The following is a 22,028-nucleotide window of genomic DNA, read 5'->3' on the forward strand; positions in this document are numbered from 1 at the left end:
GCTCCTCTGATGCTGCTTGGCCTGCTGTGTTCATCCAGCTCTACACCTTGTTATTTCAGATTCTCCAGCATCTGCAGTTCCTAGTATCTCTGAAACTATATCAATGCAGTTTTTTTTTTCTTTTTTACAGTAAGGAATTTTCATGCTGGGAAATGCAGTGTTACTGTGTGTAAACACCAACTGCACTTAGTCAACTAGGTCATAGCTGGATTGGTTAAACTGCCCCAGAACAGTACCCCAACCTCAACTTGGCCACTGTGTGATTATTTTTCCATTCTCCTCACTGGTCATCCTGTAGAGCGTCAGTGAGAGGCTCACTTTAATTCTGAATTTGGGGATGTTTGACAAATCGCTGGGGAACTGGGTTCATACTGATTCATCAACTCTCGATTGACTCCAGCAGCAGAACCTGCCAACTTTGGCCTCACCAGCCTGTGTCTGAGTCTAACGCTGCCGGTCCCACAGGATGCATTAGCATTTCAATAAGCAGAGGGAACTAACAAACAAACAACTGTATGCTACACTGTCAATTGACAGGCATCCTTACTGTCGCCATGGCAACCATAGCAATGCATCCTGTTTCATTGACTGGTCCAAAATTCACGATTGTTTGTTTGAAATTGTTAGACCACTGAAATGGTAGCTTGTGAAGAAGAGTTGCAAGCAAAATGATGATCAATCCTTCCTAAAACATCCTGCATTCGCAGATTAAATGTTCGGCCTGAATATCCTCAGCCTCATCCCGCCAACGTTGGTGCGTAATGCATTAGGACGTTCTGGGGTCGTGGAGGTGATTTTCATTTTTATCGAGGGCACCCAGCTAACACTGGGCCAATGGCTGCCCACTCTCCAATGTGACAGGTCTCATTTGGGACAGATTAACCTCAGTTCCACGCAGGCCCTGACATGAAATCACAGCCTGGGCCCAAACTTGGCCGTGTTCCCAGAAAAAAGACTGATAGTAGCTAAGCTCCATCACAGATTCAAGACCTCTGTATTGAATAATTTCCTGTACAACACCTTCATCTCTTCAGTGCATCTGTGTCCATTTACTTTTGATATTTTGACCCTATATTTATTCTGCATCAGAGGAACTCTAATCATATGCAATCCAGACAAAGCTGATTGAATAAACATTGCATTGTTTCAGTTCGTAAGCCAGATCGGCCTTTGGTTACTGTCTGAGGGCTGCAGTACAGATGTGGAATCCATAAACAACAGCATTTGTGTCGCCCCTTTAATGTGGTAAAATGCATTCTCAGATCCAAATTGTCACTGAGCCAAAGGGGGAAAAATTAGGCTAAGAGTTTGGCCAAAGAGGTCTGCTCTATTAGCATTGTCTGAAAGGGCAGAACTCCCGAGTTTAAAGCTTAGACGGCAGAAGACCCAGCTGTCAATGGTGCGGTATGGGGAGTGCGAATGGTGTATGAGGTCAGAGTTGGAGGAACATAAGTTTTTTGGGGGATTGATGGGCTAATGATGGAGGTGACAGTGATTTAGAAAAACTTCACTGCTAACAGGTATGTCACTACTACAGCTTCATTCTGCTTTCAGTGCAGGGATCAAAGCATCTTAATAGTAGCACTTAAGGCCACGTTAGAATTGACTTTAGTATAGTTAAAGGCAAGGTGGTACTTCGTAGTAAGAACAAAGACACCACATATTCCGAGGAAAACATTTGTCTAAATGAGGGCAGAGGAACAGAGATCTGTGAAAACATATAGATGCAAAATCACGAGTAGTAACAATGCTGGTTCATATGGCCATAAGAAAGTCAGCAAAACACTGGTTTCTTTTAAAAAAGCTGGAGAAACAAGAATTTATGTTGACCTTGTATAGAACCTTGGCTAGACCACATCAGAGTACTATGAATAGTTCTGGTCTGCATATTATAGCAAGAACATAGAAGCTCCATGCATGTTGTAAAGAAATATGATGTGCCAAAATGATACCAGAACTGAAAGGAACCTGTCAAGTGCAATTGAGCAGGCTGAGGCTTTTTCAATAAAAGATGAAATGAGCAACGTAAAAGAAGGGTCAAAATCCTGGAACCCTTTCCTGAACAGCATTGTTAGTGTACCTACACCAAAAGGACTGCAGCACCACTTCTCAAGGGCAACTAGAGATGGCAAATAAATGCTAGAAGGTGGATCTATCATTGTCCCTCCTCTCTATTTATTTCAGAGCCCCCTTCCCCTCCCCCATTTCTGAAGAAGGGTCCAGACCCGAAACGTCAGCCTTCCTGCTCCTCTGATGCTGCCCGGCCTCCTGTGTTCATCCAGCTCCACACCTTGCACTCAGGGCCATATATGTAAGAAGGTCACTCAATCCAATTGGAAATTTAAGAGAAACTTTTTTTAACCGGAAAGTGGTTAAGTCCATTGAACTTATTACCACAAGGAAGTTTTGAAGCAAAAGCATTGATGCAGTTAAGGTGAAAGTTGATATCGCACATGAGGGAGAAAATAATAGAAGGATGTGTTGACGGGGTTGGAAGAACAAGGGTTGGAGGGATCTTGTGTTGAGCATAAATGCTAAAATGAACTGGTTGGGTAGAATGGCCTGTTCCTCTGTAGAAAAGATGGTGGAAATTGCATGGGAGTAGATTGACATCCAGATTCCAAATGAAATTTACTTAATAACTTTGGAGCAATTGTCTCAAGGAGTGAACTGTTCTTGAGAGGCCTGCCAGCAAGCACCATTCATGATGGTTTTGAAGTTTAGCTACTAACATAATCCCATCTCTCAGGAGCAGAAATAGGCCATTTAGTCCTCAAGATTCAATAAGATCATGGCAGACCTGTGGTCTAACTCTATATGTCTGACTTGGACCCATATCCCTTGCTTAATAAAATCTTGTCTGTCTCAGATTCAAATTTAACAAGTGAATTAGCATCGACCACTGTTTGAGGAAGAGAGTTCCAGACCTCCACTACTCTTTGCATGTAGAAGTGCTTTCAAATATCTCTCCTGAATGGTCTGGCCCTAATTTTTAGACTATGCCCCCTGGTTCTAGAATCTTCAACCAGTGGAAATAATTTCTGTTTATCTACCCTGTCTTTCCCTGAAGATCTCGCTTAGATCACCCCTTAGACTTCTACATTCCAGAGAATAAAGGCCTTATTTGTCAAATATGTCCTCTTGACTGAAGCAACATTTATAGATATGGGATCATGTGTGTGAGGGGTATGTTTTCGTTCTCCTTAAAGAATGCAAGGTGTTTGCTGCTTTCTACGGCCTGGCAGTGCTGTTACTTTGATAAATTCTAGAAATTGAGACTGAAATGACACCTGCCCCTCATTCCCCTGTCCAACTCTGCTAGATGCTGTCTCTAATTTTGTGCGCTACACAACCTGAACTGAATCATTCCCTGTAGAATAACAGAGATTAAGTAAAATCTGAACCCAGTGGAAGTGGTCAGGTCGCAAGCTAAATGATAGACTGCAGTTAACGTCAGGGAAACTTTTTTATCCAACCCAAGCCAATTTTGTCAATCAAGTGAACTAACAGGCCAAGCACCGATGTTGTGGCCAAGAAAAAGGAAAAGGCAAAATCAAGCACACATGCTTTGAAACAGAGCGGTAGAGAATATTTCCTATAAACCTTTTCCAATCAATCTGGGCCAGAGACAGAGGGTTCCTCAGACTTGACCCAGAGAACTTCACCACTTAGCCTTCTTTGCTTTTCATAGTGTTGCTTTGCTGCTTCCATTGGTAGATAACCCTGTTAATTGCTGTCATGTTTTGCTGTAACAGACTAAAGGGGAGAGAACCAACTCGAGGAATGCTACCGAAATGTTGTGTGAAGGAACTGTGCACCGTTCTGTAAGCTGCATTTTGTGACCATGTGGTTTGGTGGTGTTCAGTATTGTGTGCCATTCAGCTGCATTGATGCGTAAACGGAAAACACTTTTTCTGGTCACTGGTGAGTAATGTGCCAATGGGTTAGCCAAAATGATCAAACAGAGGGACCCAGGTTTGCGCATTCACAGATCCCTGAAGGTAGCAGAGCAGGCGGATAAGGTGGTCAAGAAGGCATGCAAGATCTTGCCTCCACCAGCCGAGGTATAGCATACAGGAGCAGGGGGGTTATCAAGAACTCTGTAATATGCTGGTTAGCCCACGACTGGAGGACGGCTTGTTGTTCTAGTCAGCACTTTATAGGAAAACTGTGATTGTATGAGGTAATTGTACCAAGATGTTGCCAGGGCTGGAGGATCTATGCTAAAAGGAAAGATTGGATAGGCTGGAGTTATTTTCTTTAGAGCAGCGAAGGTTGAGAGAGAGGTAGCTGCAGCATGAGACTAGCTGTGCAGTTCTTTCAGGAGCCAGTACGGACACAATAGCCAGAAGGCCCTCTTCTGTACTGTAAAAATCTGTGATTCCATAAATTATAGTCTAATGCAACTCTAAATTCCTGCTTAACTGACTTCTTTCAGTTTCTTTCTGTTGGACTCGGAGGCAATGTTACTCTTTCACTCTGAGTCATGAACCTTTTAGAGTTGTGATGGTTTAAATATTTTCAATTCGAACAACCTGAAGATGTTTGTCTTAAACTCTCCTGGCTTGGAAACTGCACAAACCGAAAAACACTGCTGCTACAATAACTGGTTTCCTTTGAATTGAACTAAAATCTGCTAGGAGATAAACTCAAACTTGCTTTTGAATTCAACTCTTGATTATTCTCAATGAAAACTCTGGTGTATTTTGAACTGAAACAAAAACACAACTAATGATTTATATTGTGTTTATAAGTGTTTACACTGCCTGTCATAAATCTAGAAATATAAACATCTTATTGCATTGATATTCCCAGATACTCCCAAGTTCTTGATTACAGTCACATGTCTTCTTGGAACTAGTACATTTTGGTCACTGTTCCCGAATGACATTCTGATCCTTCTTAAAAAAACACTATATCACAAACCCACATCTTCTTGAAAAATGATCAAAATTCCAAAAGTGATGATAAATTTTATACAGCTTTCAACACACTCCTATATAACCCCTTGTTTACTCACTGTGGTAGAAAATACAACACCTCATTTTCTTATGTGTGAGGGTATACCTGGTTACTGGCTAGTGGTGATCTCATTCAATAGCAGGTAATTCCTAAAATAAAAAAAAAGACGGTTTAGTTGATAGTTGGGTGTTTGAGATTTTGCTGGCACATGCTGAGTTCTGTATTGTACCTTAAGACTGAATGTACTTAAAACGTTAACTTGAGCTTATAATCTTTAAGACAGAGCTGATGATTACCTATAAAAAGCAGCACTTAAGAGAAATCTACAGACTACAGTGCTGCATGGGTCACGTTTCCAAATGATTCTAAACCTGATTTCCTTCCTTTTCTCGTCAGCCCAACGGATGCATGTAGTTGCCCTTTAAGTGGAACAGCCATGGCCATCACAATAGAAGGACCATTGAGACGGAAAACTTTACTGAAGGAAGGCAAGAAGCCAGCAGTAAGTGGAACTTACATCAACGGCGTTTATTTTCTTCAGGTCATCCAAATGTTCAGCTGTTTGAGTTGGCAGTGATTTGTGGCTAATCATCCTCAGACTGTGTATCAAATCTTTGAACCTAATGAGCACTGAGCCAGGAATTCCCATCAGTCTCACATTCGTGGGATTTTCTTCCTCCACTTAAATTATAGAAATAATTAAAAATGATAAAAGCAAACAGTGTAATGAAGTGGAAAGCAGGTGAATAATGGGTACCATGAACTGTGTCCTAAGGGCAAGCAGATGTAGATTTTTCTAATGATTTGCATTCAGTTGTCCCTTTGCTTCTCCCTTTCCATTATTCAGCTTCAGGGATGGGAGCAGGTGGATAGACTGTGAAGTCTTGTGCTTTCAGAGTTACGATACTACGTGAAGGACTACAGTAGTCCTGTGCTGTTGGTATGGCAGTAATGGTAAGGAGGCCCAGATTGACCAGAAAGCGGGACTCACATCATGGGATCTCTAAGAGTGTCAATAAGGCTGCTCACATGGTGATGGGGTTATGCTTTGAGTTCATGAGGCCTTTGCACCAGGTCAGCCATTAGTAATCAGAGTTAGGAAACCACAGGACATCAACCGAGGAGACTCTGTGCTTTCCAGTGGAGCTTTATACAAGGACATACCTTTGGAAAAATATCACCTACCTTTCCTGAAAGAAAGAAACCATTTAACAGGAAGATTGAACCAGTCAAAGTGTGTCTTATCTCTGTCTCTCTTCTGTTGATTGTCTAAACCCCTCCATTTTCACCATCTCTCCACCTCCACTCTGCCCCCTCATCTCTCCATCTCTGCTCTGCTCTGCCCTGCCCTGTCAGCCACCTTTTAACCTTTGACAGTTTCTGTCAAGTGCTTTTGGGATGTCTGTTGGGTCTAATATAACTGTGGAGCCCAGAAGGAAGCCATTCAGCCCATCGAATCATCACCAGTTCTTTGGAAGAGAAACCAATCAGTCTTTCAGCTGCCTCCTATCCTCCCAGCCAATCTGCCTGGTGTTTTACTTTTCCTCCAACATCCTTTCGAACACAAGTTTGAATCTGTATCCACTTCAACGTTAGCGACGAGTGCATTCCAGACTTTGTATTAAATTTCCTTGTGTCAGTTTGCCCTAGTCTATCTGCTTCAATTCAATCTGAGTCACCTGATTATCAATCCTGACCAACTGTTTAAAAACAGTTTCCAGTCATTCCATCTAAACCCTTCATAGTTTGTACTTTGAGCGAATCCCCTCAGCCTTCTTGGCTTTTGGGACAGTGACGTCAATCTCTCTGTAATCTCTCATCCCTGGAACCATTCTAGTAAACCTATTCTGAATCCTGCATAAAACCTTCATAACCTTTTGGTGCCTACAACTTTAAGTTACAGTCACAATGGGGTCAATCTGTTTAGTGTAGGTTCAACAATATTTCTTCACTTTTGTACTCTATGCCTTATTCATAAGGACCATTCAAAGCTCCATTTTCAGTACAATAGACTTTTAAAACTACAACTTTCAGATGATTGTACACCGTTTGTTTGGCCGTTTGTATTATGCCACCAGCTCTGCTTTGAACCTGTTCCCGTGCTGAAGTAATTCGTTTCCCAGATCACTCCTTGAGATTTTCTTCAGGGCTGCTTTAAAATTTTCAAGGTTTTTGCTTTGGTTTTCAGGGGCTCCTTTTTAATTCTCATTAAATCAGTTAGTAGCTGAAACAATCCCATAGTAACAATACCTCAATTATCAACCCTCCATTAAAATTTCAACTTGTAAGAAAATCACTAATTTCCCAGCCCCCACAATATTTAAACTGCCACAAGATGACAGACATAAGTTAGCAATAAAATTTTCATTCTTCTGGAATGACTGATAAATACACACAGAAAGGCATCACCCAAAATGGACCTTCTACAGACTGGTGAGCGTGTAGTTAGTGCATTTCTATCACATATGAACAAAACTGGAAGATTTTAACAGTCATTACCCCAACTTACTACTTCTCAGATCTCAATTGCAGATTCCAATTTAACAATTTGCTTGCAGCAGCAGCTACTACATTTCTCCCCCAATAGTAGCCCCTGATCTTATGCAGCCTTAAGCTAGAGATTCCACATTCATTTTCAATGGACTCATTGTTTGTGACTTCAAATATTCCAGGCTCCTAAATAGTTGAGTGTTACATTGTTGACAGGTTTAAACCTATTCTCTCTCCTTTGCAATCTCCTCTTCACACCACCAGTCCCAAAGCTATACTTACAGCCTTCCCTTTCCTTCCCAACACTCCCACCCCAGTATCAGGTAACAGCACCCCCCCAGAGCCTCAACAGTAACTCCTGAGACTGGGACCCATGCTCAGCAACCCTGCTGAGCACGTACAGCCCAGAGCCATGTTTGACACCTCCTGTACCACCGTCAACCAACCCCAAGGTTAGGAGCTGTCCTCAGCCAACCTCTGATGTTCTGATGGCAGCCCCCACCTCCCAGGGGTGTGCTGACTACAATTCCAGTGGCTGGCTTTAACCACTTGCCTTCCAAGCTGCTGCCCCAATCACAGGCTGGCTTTCTCCCACATTCGATGCTGATTGGCTCACTCATGAACCTATCAACACCAGATGTGGGTGAAAATCAGCCTTTGATTGGACGAGCAGCTCCCCACGACTCTGTCTCTCTCACATATGAGCTCAGTCTTGCTATGTTCAGATGCAGAGGGGGACAATGCAGCCTGAGCCTGGGCACACCTGCTGAAGGGATGGGCCGTAGTGATTGTGCAACTCCCAACCCCACCTCTCCTGGACCCCGCCTGAGTAACAAGGTAACAAGGTGTCGAGCTGGATGAGCACAGGAGGCCAGGCAACATCAGAGGAGCAGGAAAGCTGACATTTCGGGTTTGAAGAAGGATCCAGACCCGAAACGTCAGCTTTCCTGCTCCTCTGATGCTGCTTGGCCTCCTGTGTTCATCCAGCTCTACACCTTGTTATCTCAGATTCTCCAGCATCGGCAGTTCCTACTATCTCTGATTAACAAGGTTATGGGTTTAAGTAATATTCTAGAACTTGAGCACAAAACTCCAGGCTGACACTGCAGTGCAATGCTGTCGGAGTGCCGCATTCTCTAAAGTACTATCACTTGGAGGAAACGTTAAATTGAAGCCCCGTTTGCCTTCTCAGGTAGATGTAAAAATAAAATCCCATAGTCTATTTTGAAAAAGAGTAAGGGAGTTCTTAGAAGTGTCCTGTACCTCAATCAGTATTGAAAAAAGACATTAGCACTTTTTTTTGTGGGAACATGCTGTGTGCAACTCGTCTCAAATTTCATACAATAAATACCAGCCTGGCCAGTCCTGCAAATTATGTTTCTTTTGCGATGTGGAGCAGGAAGAGGTTTCTGAGATAAAATGTCCAGGGGGTTGGGGAGGGATTTTGGATTGGCCATGGTACAGCTGATAATGGCCAAAATAAAATTGTCTAAAACGGATAGTTGATTTGTTTAATATTCTCATCCTATCAAATGACTTCCCTTTGCATCACAGCTTTACAGCTGATCCCTTGTTTGCCGGTGATACTGTGCCAGCCCTCGCGAGTTTTCCATAAATAGGCATCCTTGTACCATTTGCATCACACTGTGAAGCACAATCCACTGTGGGACTTTAGAAAGAGTTCACTGTTCTACCATGTGTTCGTGGCCATAGGAGATAAATAGACAAACCCAGATTGTAAACTGTAACCAGTCCAAAAGAGGGCTGGTATAGAGTAATCCAGACTTTTTGATAAAAAGATGCAACCTCGTTTCATCCTGAAAAATAATCCATTCACAGGTAGAAAACAAACAACAAATACAGAAACAACTAATTACTGCTTAATCACAGACATTAAATGTTCTGCTTCCAATATATTAATGCCCTTTTCCCTTTTGCTACATTAACAGTACACCAGCAGCTACTCCTCTTTTGGCAAATTCTTAACAGAACAGCTACACTTCAGCAAAGACACTTTGAATTCACTTCGTCATATGAAAAATTTTTCACTTTTCTTTTGTAAGACCAGCAGCTCAATTGAAAGGCACTGAAATTACAAGGAGAAGACTTCATTCAGAAGCTGTTTCTATTTCTCGTTACAATGCACTCCCTGAATTGAGTGATATCACTGACTGAGTGGTTGTTACATTGGTCCCCAGATTATTAACTGCCCTCCCCGGGGGCTTGCCAACACAGCAAACTCTATATAGATTGTTGGAAGGGTTCAGGGGAGTGCGAGCCTATCTTTCAGCATCTAAACGGTGACATCCAGAGGGACTTTGGGGTGCAAGTGGCAACACAAGTGGATAAGGTGGTAAAGAAGGTGTACAGCATGATTGCCTTCATTGGTCGGGGCATTGAATATAAACATTGGCAAGTCATGTGGCAACCACGTAAGATTTTATTTAGGTCACGTTTGGAGTATTGTGTGCAGTTCTGGTTGCCACACTATGGGAAGAATGTGGAGGCTTCGGAGAGGGTGCAAAAGAGGTTTACCAGGATATTGCCTAGATTTTGGTGCATTAACTATAAGGAGAGGATGGACAAACTTGGCTTGTTTTTGCTAGAGCATCAGAGGCTGGGGAGTGACCTAATAGAGCTATCTAAAATGATGAGAGCCATGGATAGGGAATATAGACCAGAACTGGATACAGTATTCCAGGACAGGCCTAGTCAGAGTCTTTTTCCCAGGGTGGAAATGTCAAATACTAGGGCACCTAGCTTTAAGGTGAGAGGGGGAAAGTTCAAAGTAGATGCATGAGGCAAGTTATTTTTTACACAGAGGGTGGTAGGTGCTTGGAATGAGCTGCCAGAGGAGTTGGTAGAAGCAGAGATGTAGCAATGTTTAAGAGGTAGTTAAACAGACACATGAACAGGCAGGGAATACAGGGATACAGATCATGTGCAGGTAGATAGAATTAGCTTAGAATGGCTTCACAGTCAGCATAGACATGGTGGGCTGATGGGCTTGTTCCTGTGCTGTACTAAGATATGTTCTACATTCAATCTCTATGTATTGTCAACACAATATTGTAATAATTTAAACCTCGTTATTCTCATCGCTTTCTAATTATCACCAATAAGTCACCCAGTCATGGTACACATGCTGTGACCATACCAATACCTCCAGAAACTGCACTGGAAGAAAGTGTCAGGAGCAAAGATTTGCCAAAACTTTGTGAAATACCCGAAGGGGGAGGAGCAGGGAGGCAACATTCTATGAAAGAGAACAACCTTCTTTATCTGCAATGTAGTATCAAAAAAACAATGATGGCATTGCAGAATGTTAAAGGTCTAACATGTGGAAATTGGCAACCTATAGCCTGGTTTACCAGATAACGCAGGCTAGGTGGCTGTTCACCCAGGAATACAGCTACGTTCGGTTTAATGTTGAAAAGTTGCTTTACCTTCTGTTTCCCTACAGATGTCATCCTGGACTCGCTACTGGCTCATACTCTCTGGATCACTCTTGCTGTATTATTCTGCAAAGTCACTGAGAGCCTCTGAGAGGAAACATGTAAGTAATCCCCAGATTTAAGTTAATGGGAGTAATAGGAAGTCTCTTAATTTTTATAACGTGAAATGGATTTCCTTATGTATTGGTTATGGATTTTAAAATAACCTCTTGCCAACACAATTGTCCAGTCTCTTATTCTTAGATCACTTTATATTCATTTTTATTCTCTCCTGTCACTAATGGCTTTTGACTTGAAGTTTCCCGACTCTCTGATCATTTCACTTCATCTGAAAAAATACTATTCAAAACATACTCTTTTTAACTATTGACTTATGGGATGGGGGCATCGCTGGCTAGGCCAACATTTATTGCCAGTCCTTATTTGCACTTGAGATGGTGTGAGCATTCTCCTGAACCACTGATATCCATGTGCTTCAAGAACAACCACTGCATTGTTTAGGGAAGGAGTTCCAGGCTTTTGATTCATTGACACAGTAGGAATGACCATAGAGTTCCACGTCAGAATGGTGAGTGGTTTAGAGGGGGACTTTGCATCTTTTTGCCACTTCATGATGTGCAAGTACCAGTGTTGAACTGGGGTGGTGAAAGTCAGAAGTCACACAACAGCAGGTTATGTCCAACAGGTTTATTTCAAATCACAAGCTTTCGGAGCACTGCACTTCATCAGGTGAAGGAGCAGTGTCCTGAAAGCTGGTGGTTTCAAATAAACTTGTCGGACTGTAACCTGGTGTCATACGACTTCTGACTTTCACCACTTAAGAGTAAATATGTTCTTGAAGCACGTGTGTCTATTCAGGAAGCAATTAAATGCAGTATTTAAATAGGTGGGTAGAACAGTGGCTTGGTGTAAACTAGTAACTAATTTTCAGGAGACGTGTATTCAGACCTCCCCTTGACAGCTGGTGGACCAGAAACTCAATCATTAAAATCTGGAATTGAAATCTAATCTCAGTAATAGTGACTATAAAACCATCAACCTGAGGTTCTGAGGAAATCTGTCGTCCTTACCTGGTCTGACCTGCATATGACTCCAGAACCTCTGCAATGTGGTTGGCTCTTAATTGTCCTCTGAAATGGTCTGGTAAGCCACTCCCTCAAAGGGCAATAAGGGATGAGAAGCAAGTTACCAGTGACGCCCATTTCCCATGAAAGGATCAAACCAATTTATTTCGTGGACCTCGAATACAATTCATTGCAGACTCAGGCACTTGACACTGCTGCGCATTTGCCTTTAGGGAATGACTCTTGCCCCTTTCTGTAGAAATCAAAATTGAACAGTGGTTCAAAAACACACTGAAACATGGGTTTTCAGGCTGTTTAAAACTCTTAGATTGTGTGTCAACAAAACAACAAATGTGACATATTTTGACAATGTTTCACAAACATGATAGACCTTGAACACATCATTTTTGGGCTGGTTGTAGTTCTTAACACTATTGATGCTGACATTAGGGAGAAAAATACCAACCTGGATCATTCTGGTCTTTGTAGAGACCTATTGTAAGGTCTGAATAATAAAACTCATCAGATTCATATCAAGTAGGGGAGGTGGTAGCACACTGGCAATGGCACAGGACTGGTAATGCAGAGCCTCAGGCTAATGTTCTGGAGGGCATGGGTTTAAATCCCACCCTACAGATGGTGAAATTTGAATTCAATGAAATGTGGAATGAAAAGCTAGTCTAATGACATGTTACCACTGTTGATTGCTGTAAATTCCTATCTGGTTGTGTAATGTCCTTTAAGGAAGGACGTGTGCCATCCTTACCTGATCTGGCACAACACATGACACAGATCCACAACAATGTGGTTGACTTTTTTCTGCCCTTTCAAATGGCCCATCAAGCCATTGGCTCACGGGCAGCTAGGCATAGGCCACAAATGCTGTTCATGCCAGTGATATCCCATACATGGAGAAAATAAATGATCTTGTATCGCTTTGCCATCTGTTCCTGAGGAGATTGTGTAACGGAGCGAGTTATGCATTGGTTGCTTCCAGCTTGGGGAAATGTTCAAATTCTGCCCAGGCTTCTGGAATAAAAATCCACTCGGCTGATTGATGCTGGACCTACACAAAGAGCCTGAGCAAGTTTCATAACAGCCCTTTGTGAATCTGGAATCATCACAAAAAATGGTCTTTATTCCGGTGGCACATTGACAAGAGGAGCCCCAAATGAATGAATTTGGGAGAACTGACCAGTGGGAAGGAACTTCCGGCTGAAGAACATTATTGAGGCCAAGTGAAGTGGGTTATTTTACGGTATCTGCTTTTACTCTGTTATATTTTACAGTATCTGATTTGACAGTATTGTTCCATTTCTGGTTAAACAAAAGTTACTTTGTAGAAAAAAGGCACACCCAAATGAAGAAAAATGTGAATTTTGTCGATTTCTGAGAAAAGCAATGTAGCCAGAAACACAGCAATGTTTCTGCCAGTGATAATTTACCCTGAATCTTGGGTTTAATGTTTTTGAATTGTTTGATGTGGTATTTGATGGTCTGCTTAAACTCTTAATGACTTTGCATCTGTGAATGTTTCGGTTTGATTTAAATTGATCTCTGGGCTTTATTCATAAATCTGCTTTGATAATGAATGGAACAAAATGTGACTTGAACATTATTCAGAACTTTGTCTACAATAGCAATTGAATGCTTGAAGTTGGAGGTCAGTTCAGATGACGTAAAAAGTTAGCAATGGCAACAGTTAGGAGCTATTGTGGCTCTTGAACTATTTTGCATTTTTATAAATGTTGGTAAGATTGGGATTACCTTATTAGAAAGTTGAACAGCTCCATCTTCTGGGTGTTTGTGCATGTATCTAACCCAGTGGTGTACTTCCTCATGGTTTCAGGGTGCAAGTGTTAACAAGCCTTTTTATTTCATGCACAGACCAAAGTACTTGTTAAAAATTATTCTTAAATAGAATAAAGATCAGAGAACTCTAGGCCATCAACCCTATGTCTAGGATTTCTCCAATCTTGTCTGTTCCAAGCTGATTATAATCACTCCAACAATGACGTCTGCACCTTCAGCTGCTGAGCTTTGGAATTCCCTCCCTAAACATCGCCATTTCTTTACCTCTCCTCCTTTTAAGACATTCCTAAAAACCTAACTCCATGACCAAGCCTTTGTGTCTCCTTATGTGGGTTAGTGTCTGACTGTGTTACCCATTTTACTTCATTAAAGGCAGTATATAAATACAAGTTATTTTTGAAACTAAGGGGTTGAGTTCTGCTCAAAACAAATATCATTACATGCAATAAGCTGCTCCATCACACTTGTTGCTGGGACAAAGAAGTAGCACTTCTGTAACTTTGACATTTTTAGACATTCTTCAGTTCTTTATCTCACTTTCCCTCTTCACAACTTGCCAGCTGCAGGATTTACTGGTGTCTTTATGCTGCATGCAGGATCTAAGATGGCAAAAGGCAACAACAGCAACGGATCACCCCTTGCATCTATCACTGTCATTTGAATTAAGGGCAGTCGCTATGCAGTGATTACTTGGCAGAGGTTAAAAGATCATGTCAGGATTTTAATGGGATGTGTGGGAAGATGCAAAACAAAGGCTTGTGAACACAAGATAGTGACTAATAAATGATGGAGAAATTTCTTTTATTCGTTTGGTAGTAAGAAACTTGAGTATTGCTGAAGAAAAACACATTTTGTTGAAGCTTTTCAACTTACATTCATCAGGACAATTTGCAAGAATACCAATAAAGAGGAACACCAACACCTATGGCGATGAAACAAAAACAGAAGTGGCTGGAAAAGCTCAGCAGGTCTGGCAGCATCTGTGAAGAAAAAAAATCAGCGTTAATATTTCAGGTCCGGTGACCCTTCCTCAGAACTGGGGAAGAACTGTTTTTGTTCCTGATTTGTAGCATCAGTTTAGTGACATGGTGTAGATACAACAATCTCTCCTTCAATGGCAGCTAAAATGAAGGAGCTGGTCACTGACCTCAGGAAGCAGAGTGGAGGACACTCTCCTGTCTGCATCAATGGTGCTGAGGTAGGGATGGTTCAGAGCTTCAGGTTCCTAGGAGTCAATATCACCAACAATGTGTCATGGTCCATCCATGTCAACACCAACACCTCTACATCCTCCGAAGGCTAAGGAAATTCAGCATGTCCACAATGTCTCTTACTAATTTTTATAGATGCACTATAGAAAGCATCCTATCTGGATGCATCACAGCTTGGCATCACTGCTGTGCCCAAGACCGCAAGAAATGACAGAGAGTGATGAACACTGTCCAGTCATTCGCACAAACCAGCCTTCCTTCCGTTAACTCCGTTTATACTTCCTGCTGTCTTGGGAAAGCGACTGACACAATTAAAGACCCCTCCCATCCCCGTTATACTCTCTTCCACCCTCTTCCACTGGGCAGAAGATACAAAAATTTGAAAACACGGACCAACAGATTGAAGAGCAGCTTCTTTCCTGCTATTATCAGATTTATGAACAGACCTCTCATATATTAGAATTGATATTTTACTGCACCTTCTCTGCAGCTGTAACATTATATTCTGCGTTCTGTTCTATTACCCTGAAGTACTTATGTAAGGTATGACTTGTCTGGTTTGCACGCAAAACAATACTTTTCACTGTATCTCAGTACATGTGACAAAAATAAATCAAATCAAACACCATATGAAAAGAGTGTGAATTAATTGGCCAGTGGACGTTGCCGTGGAAAATGTAGCAATTAATGATGATTGACAGTTTAATAAAACCTGGCAGTCAACTATCATTAACTGCTGCATTTTCCAATGGCAGCATGCTCGCCAATCAGCTAGCACTCTCACAGGTGGAAACATCTGACCAAATGTGTCTTCTGTCAGCAACAACAACAATAAATTGCTTTACACAGCGATTGGTAACATTGTGGAGTGTTTAAGGTGGCCAAGAAGCTAAACAAACTCTAGAGAGATAAAGGAGAAGAGTGTTACGTCAGTAGGATAAGGAAGGAGAAGAGGCAGTGTGAGGTCTGGTTCTGTGCTGTAAATTCTGTGTGAAACAGAAGACCAGCTCAATAGTGTAATCTTGTTCCTTCTCACAGCAGCAGAAGTGTTAGACTTTGAGCATGAAGTTACAATCCTTGTACAAGAGTAATTCGGGGTAAAGAAGGTTAACCTCACCTTCACAATGACTGCTTCAGATTCTTAACTTTATCATTGCATTTTCCAAAACTGACTACAACTAGGAGGCATAGCCTCAAAATAAGAGGGGGCAGATTTAGGACTGAGTTGAGGAGGAACCTCTTCTCCCAAAGGGTTGTGAATCTGTGGAATTCACTGCCCAGTGAAGCAGTTGAGGCTACTTTGTTTTTAAGGCAAAGGTAGATTTTTGGATAATAAAGGAATTAAGGGTTATGGTGCGTGGGCGCGCAAGTGGAGCTGAGTCCACAGAAAGATCAGCCATGATCTTATTGAATGGCAGAACAGGTCTGAGGGGCCAGATGATCTACTTCTGCTCCTATTTTTCATGTTCTTTTATACTTTCTTCCTAAAATGTGTAAAAATACATATCAGTTCAAACTTGTCACCAGATAAAGTGGATCTGTTTCTCTCAATACATTATTTGTGGTGTATCACTGCATTTGTCATGCCAGGTTATATTTACAATGTGTATTTACATTTCATGTCAAACATTGTTTGCTGTGTACAGCCAGAGTGGGTATACCCAGGTTCTTCGTTGTAGGATGGCAGGTGACCCTTATACAGTGACCTTTTCCCTTTGAATGAACCTTGCTATTTCTTCCGTTCTGAGGAAGGGTCACCGGACCCGAAACGTTAACTCTATTTTCTCCTTCCCAGATGCTGCCAGACCTGCTGAGCTTTTCCAGCAACCTTGTTTTTGTTCTTGCTATTTCTTCACCAGTTTCTTCAGCCTTGGATCTATATGAGGAGAAAGGCAATTTTCCTGAGTTCCTGCTTATCTCCTGCACATATCCTACAAAATGGCCCCAGATTTATTGGTGAAGCAAGACAACCTTAAGCAATTTCTGTTTTCTTTATCAGTGTAACTGACTGAAGAGCTGATATATTATTTGCACTTATGGAAACATTATCAATTAGTAATTCTAAATGTGTGTTCAAATAAAAAGCAAAATACTGCAGGTGCTTGAAATCTGCAACAAGAACAGAAATTGCTGGAGACACTCGTCAGTTCCAGCAGCATCTGTGACGAGAGAAACGAGAGTTAATGTTTCAAGTCAGTATGACTTCTTCAGAACTGAACCATTTTCCCCAGTTCCTTCAGGGGAGGGGTGTTCCACTGCCACCTTGTGGCCCATGGGAGGAGCGCAGTGTGACCACCCAAATTGCAAACGCACACGAACAAAATGCTGGCATGAAATTTCAGGCAGTATCTCAGATCACTGCCAACCAGAGGCTTTGGAAGTGCAAGACACAGCCGTCTTCCCAAGAAATAAAAACAAACACACAACAACCATCAGAATTACTGGACAATTCCACCCTATAAAGTCACCCTGAGTGCATTGTATTCGGTTAGGAAAGAAAGCTTTTGGAAGTTTCCCAAATAGTATCTATTGTCCACCTGTTCTGACTGCATTCAAACTCTGTGCCAAGTTAATGAGCTCTCAGAGAGCAAAAATGTCATTACAGCTTGCAAAGGATCGGTTTGCTCAGCTGGCTGGATGGCTGGTTTGCGATTCAAAGTGACATCTTCAGGGCTAATTTAATTCCCGCCTTCTCAACCTCTCCCCTCACCTGAGGTTGGTGACCCTCGGGCTAAACCACTATCAGTCGTCTCACTCTCTCTCTCTCTCTCTCTCTCTCTCCCCCTAATGAGAGAGCAGCCCTGTGTTCCTTTGGGACTATGTGTCCTTTACAGCTTGGAACCAATAGCAGTGTTTGGGATGTGCAAGTTAGATTTGTACCAAAGGTGCAAAGGTCATGAGTGCTGAAATCATGATACTGGACTGAAGATTCGTTCAAATTAATCTACATACCCAATCCATACTCCTATTAGGGTGTAGACTTTCTTGAGAGCTTAATAACATTTTGATAAGATATAGATAATATTTGATCATATATTTTGTCTCTTTTGTAACAGAGTAACGAATGATAAGGCCACAGTTGAGATGTGGCTCAAGCTGTCAATTTCTGGCAGGATTTATTTCTGCAAAAATACACAACCTGTTAAACCAGAAACAAGTATGCACAATGTCTGCTTCTGCCAGCCACAGCAGTTCATCAAAACAGGCTGGTGCTGCTGGCAGGAGAGAAATTACTTTCAAATGCTTTTTGACATCTTTCAAATGTGACCGGCTGGCGATTTTTTTTTTTTTTTTTCCCCTGAATCCTGCTGTTGCTGTCCATGAGTCTATGCCCTAGGAGGGCAACTGATCTTTTTCTCGGGTTTCTGTGTGTGACAGCTGTGTTGCTCGATTGCAAGTGCTTGTCATCTATTTGTCCACTGTTCCCTGTTGATGACAGCTCCACAGCTCTGTACCATCTGCTGTCACGCTCAAAATTATTGGCAACATTAATTTTTGCACCGCGATGAAGAATCACATTAAAGTACAAAATTACTGGTTACTGAGTTGATTGATGCTGTATCGGGACCATGACCAGGCCCTGGGTTCTTGATCAAAGAAGGCTGGAACCCAGTGCAACTAGCAAACATTTATTGATGTGTGGTCCAGGGGCTCAAGAAGGAGTAAGGCTTTTTGCCAGTTGCTGTACACTTCTTGTTGACTGCAGTGGGAGATTAGTTGCTCCTGTTACTACTGTAGGTGTTTGCTGGAGTGTGCCCACCTAGCCCATAGTCTACTCACTTTCCCACCTTTATTGGTGTTGACTGGTCTCCTTGGTAAATGGTTTGCAGACTGCGACCAGCTTGTATTAATTTCACGACTCTGCTTTGGGTGCCTGTGATAGAAGAGGACTGAAACAATTCCTGTGCAAACCAGTGAACATATGTTGAGTATTTACATTATTTACAGAGACAGACTTCAGCAGATTGCCTTCTTCCTCCGGTCTCCAGTTACGTGAGGTCTGGCATCAGCTGATCATCACTGACGCTGCATTCAAGCCATGACCAAAGCATTTATTGATCCCTGAGATAACAAGGTGTAGAGCTGGATACACAGCAGGCCAAGCAGCATCAGAGGAGCAAGAAGGCTGACGTTTCAGGCCTAGACCCTTCTTCAGAAATTAATCCCTTATGCTTTTGACAGGATCTGTAACTGCGGAGGGTAGTGGCGGTGGGGCTGTTTCACCAGATGCAAAACAATGTCTCTGAGATGAAAATGAAGGAAGAAATTGGAGGATGATCTAACGGGTGAAAGGCAATGTGCTAAATCCCTCCGAGTGGAAAGAGAGAGAAACCACGACAGAATCTAATTGTCCCTCCTCGACATTCAATGTATCATACCCCACTATCGATATGTTGGGTTTTATCTTTGACCAGAAAATGAATTGGACTGGTCATATTGATACTGTGGCTGCAAGAGCAAGGTCAGAAACTAGAATCCTGCAGCCTGTAACTCATCACCTGACTCCCCAAAGCCTGTCCAAGATACAAGTTAGGAGTCTGATGGAATACTCCCCACTTGCCTGGATGGATGCAGCCCAATAACGCTCAACACATCAACAAAATGCACTGCAGCAATTCACCAAAGATCCTCAGACCAGCACCTTCCAAACCCACGACCACTTCCATCTAGAAGGACAAGGATTAGCAAACACACGGGAACACCACCCCCTGCATGTTCTTGTCTAAGCCATTCACCATCCTGACATGGAAATATATCATCATTCCTTCACTGTCACTGTGTCAAAATCCTTGGAATTCCCACCCTAATGGCATTGTGGGTCTACTTACAGCACGTGGACTGCAGCGGTTCAAGAAGGCAGCTCATCACCACCTTCTCAAGAGCATCTAAGAGCGGGCAATAAATGTTTGCCCATCCAACAATGCCCATGCCCCATGAATGAAATTTTAAAAATAAGACTTTGGTAGTGGCACAGACAGAAATAATCATTAGGGTTTCTTGGAAAATGCATTAAGATAAAAAGAAAATAAAAGAAAAGAAATGATTCAGAACTTCGACAGTCCTTTGTAATCCTTGGCACATAAGAATTATTCTCAATTCCAAATGCTGCAGAGTAGATGAAGGTCAATCACCTACAACTGAATAGCTTGGTAGGACTTGCTAACAACTGAAGGAGATTCGGACAAATAAGAAGGTCGTTTAAATGAATAGTGACGTGTAATTATGGTCTCTTGTGTCAGTTGATTGCATTCCCTGGCAGCTAATGCTATGAGAGGATGGGGTGGAGGTCAGTTTAGAAGAATGCACCATTGAATGAATGGGAAGCGATGGCCTTGCTGGTCTTTTCTCAACTTTCTTTTGGTGCATTTGTAACAGACAGGTAATTAAAATGTAGCCTACCTCATAGGCTGGGTTTTGCAGTCAGCAATGAAGGCAATGTTGTTGATCTAGCAATCTCTATGGTTTGAATTTCCCCTCTGCCCATAGCAGTTTAAATTAGTGCAAGATCTCCCAGACTGTTAGGAACAGTGATTTCATCAATCAGCGTGAGCAACCAACCCATATTTGAAGGATTCTGTCAAATAGCAAATCAGAAAGTTTAAAGACACTGAAACTCTCTATCTTGATTTTTAAAAATTCAGATTGCAACATAAATGATTGAGTTCATTAGAAGTTAAAAGTAAACAAGCATTTTTTGAAATGCGGACTATTTCATCATACTGGTGAGATTTGACATTTCACAAACGTGAGATTACTTTTCACAAGCGGGGTCAGTGAAGGTGTTTAGTATTAATTTTGAAGTTGGTATGTTAGTGGTCGTCATTCTTGAAGTTGAAATTTTTATGAAGGGGTTTTAATGAGTTTAACAGCGAGAAAGTGGAAGTTACTTTTTATTTAGTAATGGAAGTCCATGATGGGGGGGGCACCATCTGAAGAAGTGTGCACCCACTGACAACTTCTGGAGTGTGTATTATTATGTGCAGATGCAGTTTCCTGAAGTGGCTGTCTGTTTTAGTGGGTTAATGACACTGAATTCTAACAATTTCATTGTGAAAGCAGCTACCTGGCTGCTGTGAGCAAAGTATATGCTCCTTATTAGGCATGTGATTCAATCGATTTCCAACATTCTTTAAGAATGTAACACTTGGACAACAGACAGTTCTAAGACAACAAGGTGCAGGGCTGGATGAACACAGCAGGCCGAGCAGAGAGGCTGATGTTTCGGGCCTAGACCCTTCATCAGAAAAGGGGGAGGGGAAGGGGTTTCTGAAATAAATAGGGAGAGAGTGGGAGGCGGATAGAGGATGGATAGAGGAGAGGATAGGTGGAGAGGAAACAAACAGGTCGCAGAGGCGGGGACGGGGCCAGTAAAGGTGAGTGTAGGTGGGGAGTTAGGGAGGGGATAGGTCAGTCCAGGGAGGACGGGATGAGGTTAGTCGGTAGGAGATGGAGGTGCGGCTTGAGGTGGGAGGAGGGGATAGGTGGGAGGAAGGACAGGTTAGGGAGGCAGGGACGAGCTGGACTGGTTTTGGAATGCGGTAGGGGGAGGGGAAATTTTTGAAGCTTGTGAAATCCACATTGATACCATTGGGCTGCAGGGTTCTTGTTGCTCAGTGGCAACGATCTGATCTGCTCACCTTTTGGAGGAGAGGCTTTCTGCATTGAGCCTTCAAAACAGTCCGAACTTAATGAAGAGCAGTTCGGGGGTTCCAGATATTTGCCAAAGGAGACTGAGAGACAGAAGCAAAACCCTATGTTCAGCAGTGCTACTGATAACTGTGCTGCAAAAGGCAGCTGAACTACACAAGCTTTGTGTAAGAAGGATGTGGGGGAAGTCCTGAAGCAGATGAAAAGCTCTGTGTAGTGAAAGTCCTGGGAACCATAAGCAGCACAGAAAAGGCTGTGTGTCACTAACCGTTCAGTCTAACTGAATGTCAGAGTCGAAAAGCCCACATTTGCTGGATACAGCTGAGCACTCAGGTTAAAACTTAGGGTCAGTTTTAGCTTGATGAAGCTGGTCGTCAGTGAAGAGC

At 42.3% G+C, this 22,028-nt stretch overlaps 1 protein-coding gene across 6 annotated transcripts in view; it reads left to right on the forward strand.

Annotated features, from left to right (window-relative positions):
* Positions 1-22,028, forward strand: part of ralgps1 (Ral GEF with PH domain and SH3 binding motif 1) — a 679,153-nt gene that overhangs the window by 624,342 nt on the left and 32,783 nt on the right. For all 6 annotated transcript variants that reach the window (XM_048613656.1, XM_048613661.1, XM_048613657.1 and 3 more), the window contains 2 exons: positions 5,359-5,464; positions 10,916-11,008. In XM_048613656.1, coding sequence (XP_048469613.1) covers positions 5,359-5,464; positions 10,916-11,008 — 199 coding nt within the window. The remainder of the gene's footprint in view (positions 1-5,358; positions 5,465-10,915; positions 11,009-22,028) is intronic.

This window comes from Rhincodon typus, chromosome 28, assembly GCF_021869965.1.
Source record: "Rhincodon typus isolate 14 chromosome 28, sRhiTyp1.1, whole genome shotgun sequence".
Lineage (NCBI taxonomy): Eukaryota > Metazoa > Chordata > Chondrichthyes > Orectolobiformes > Rhincodontidae > Rhincodon > Rhincodon typus.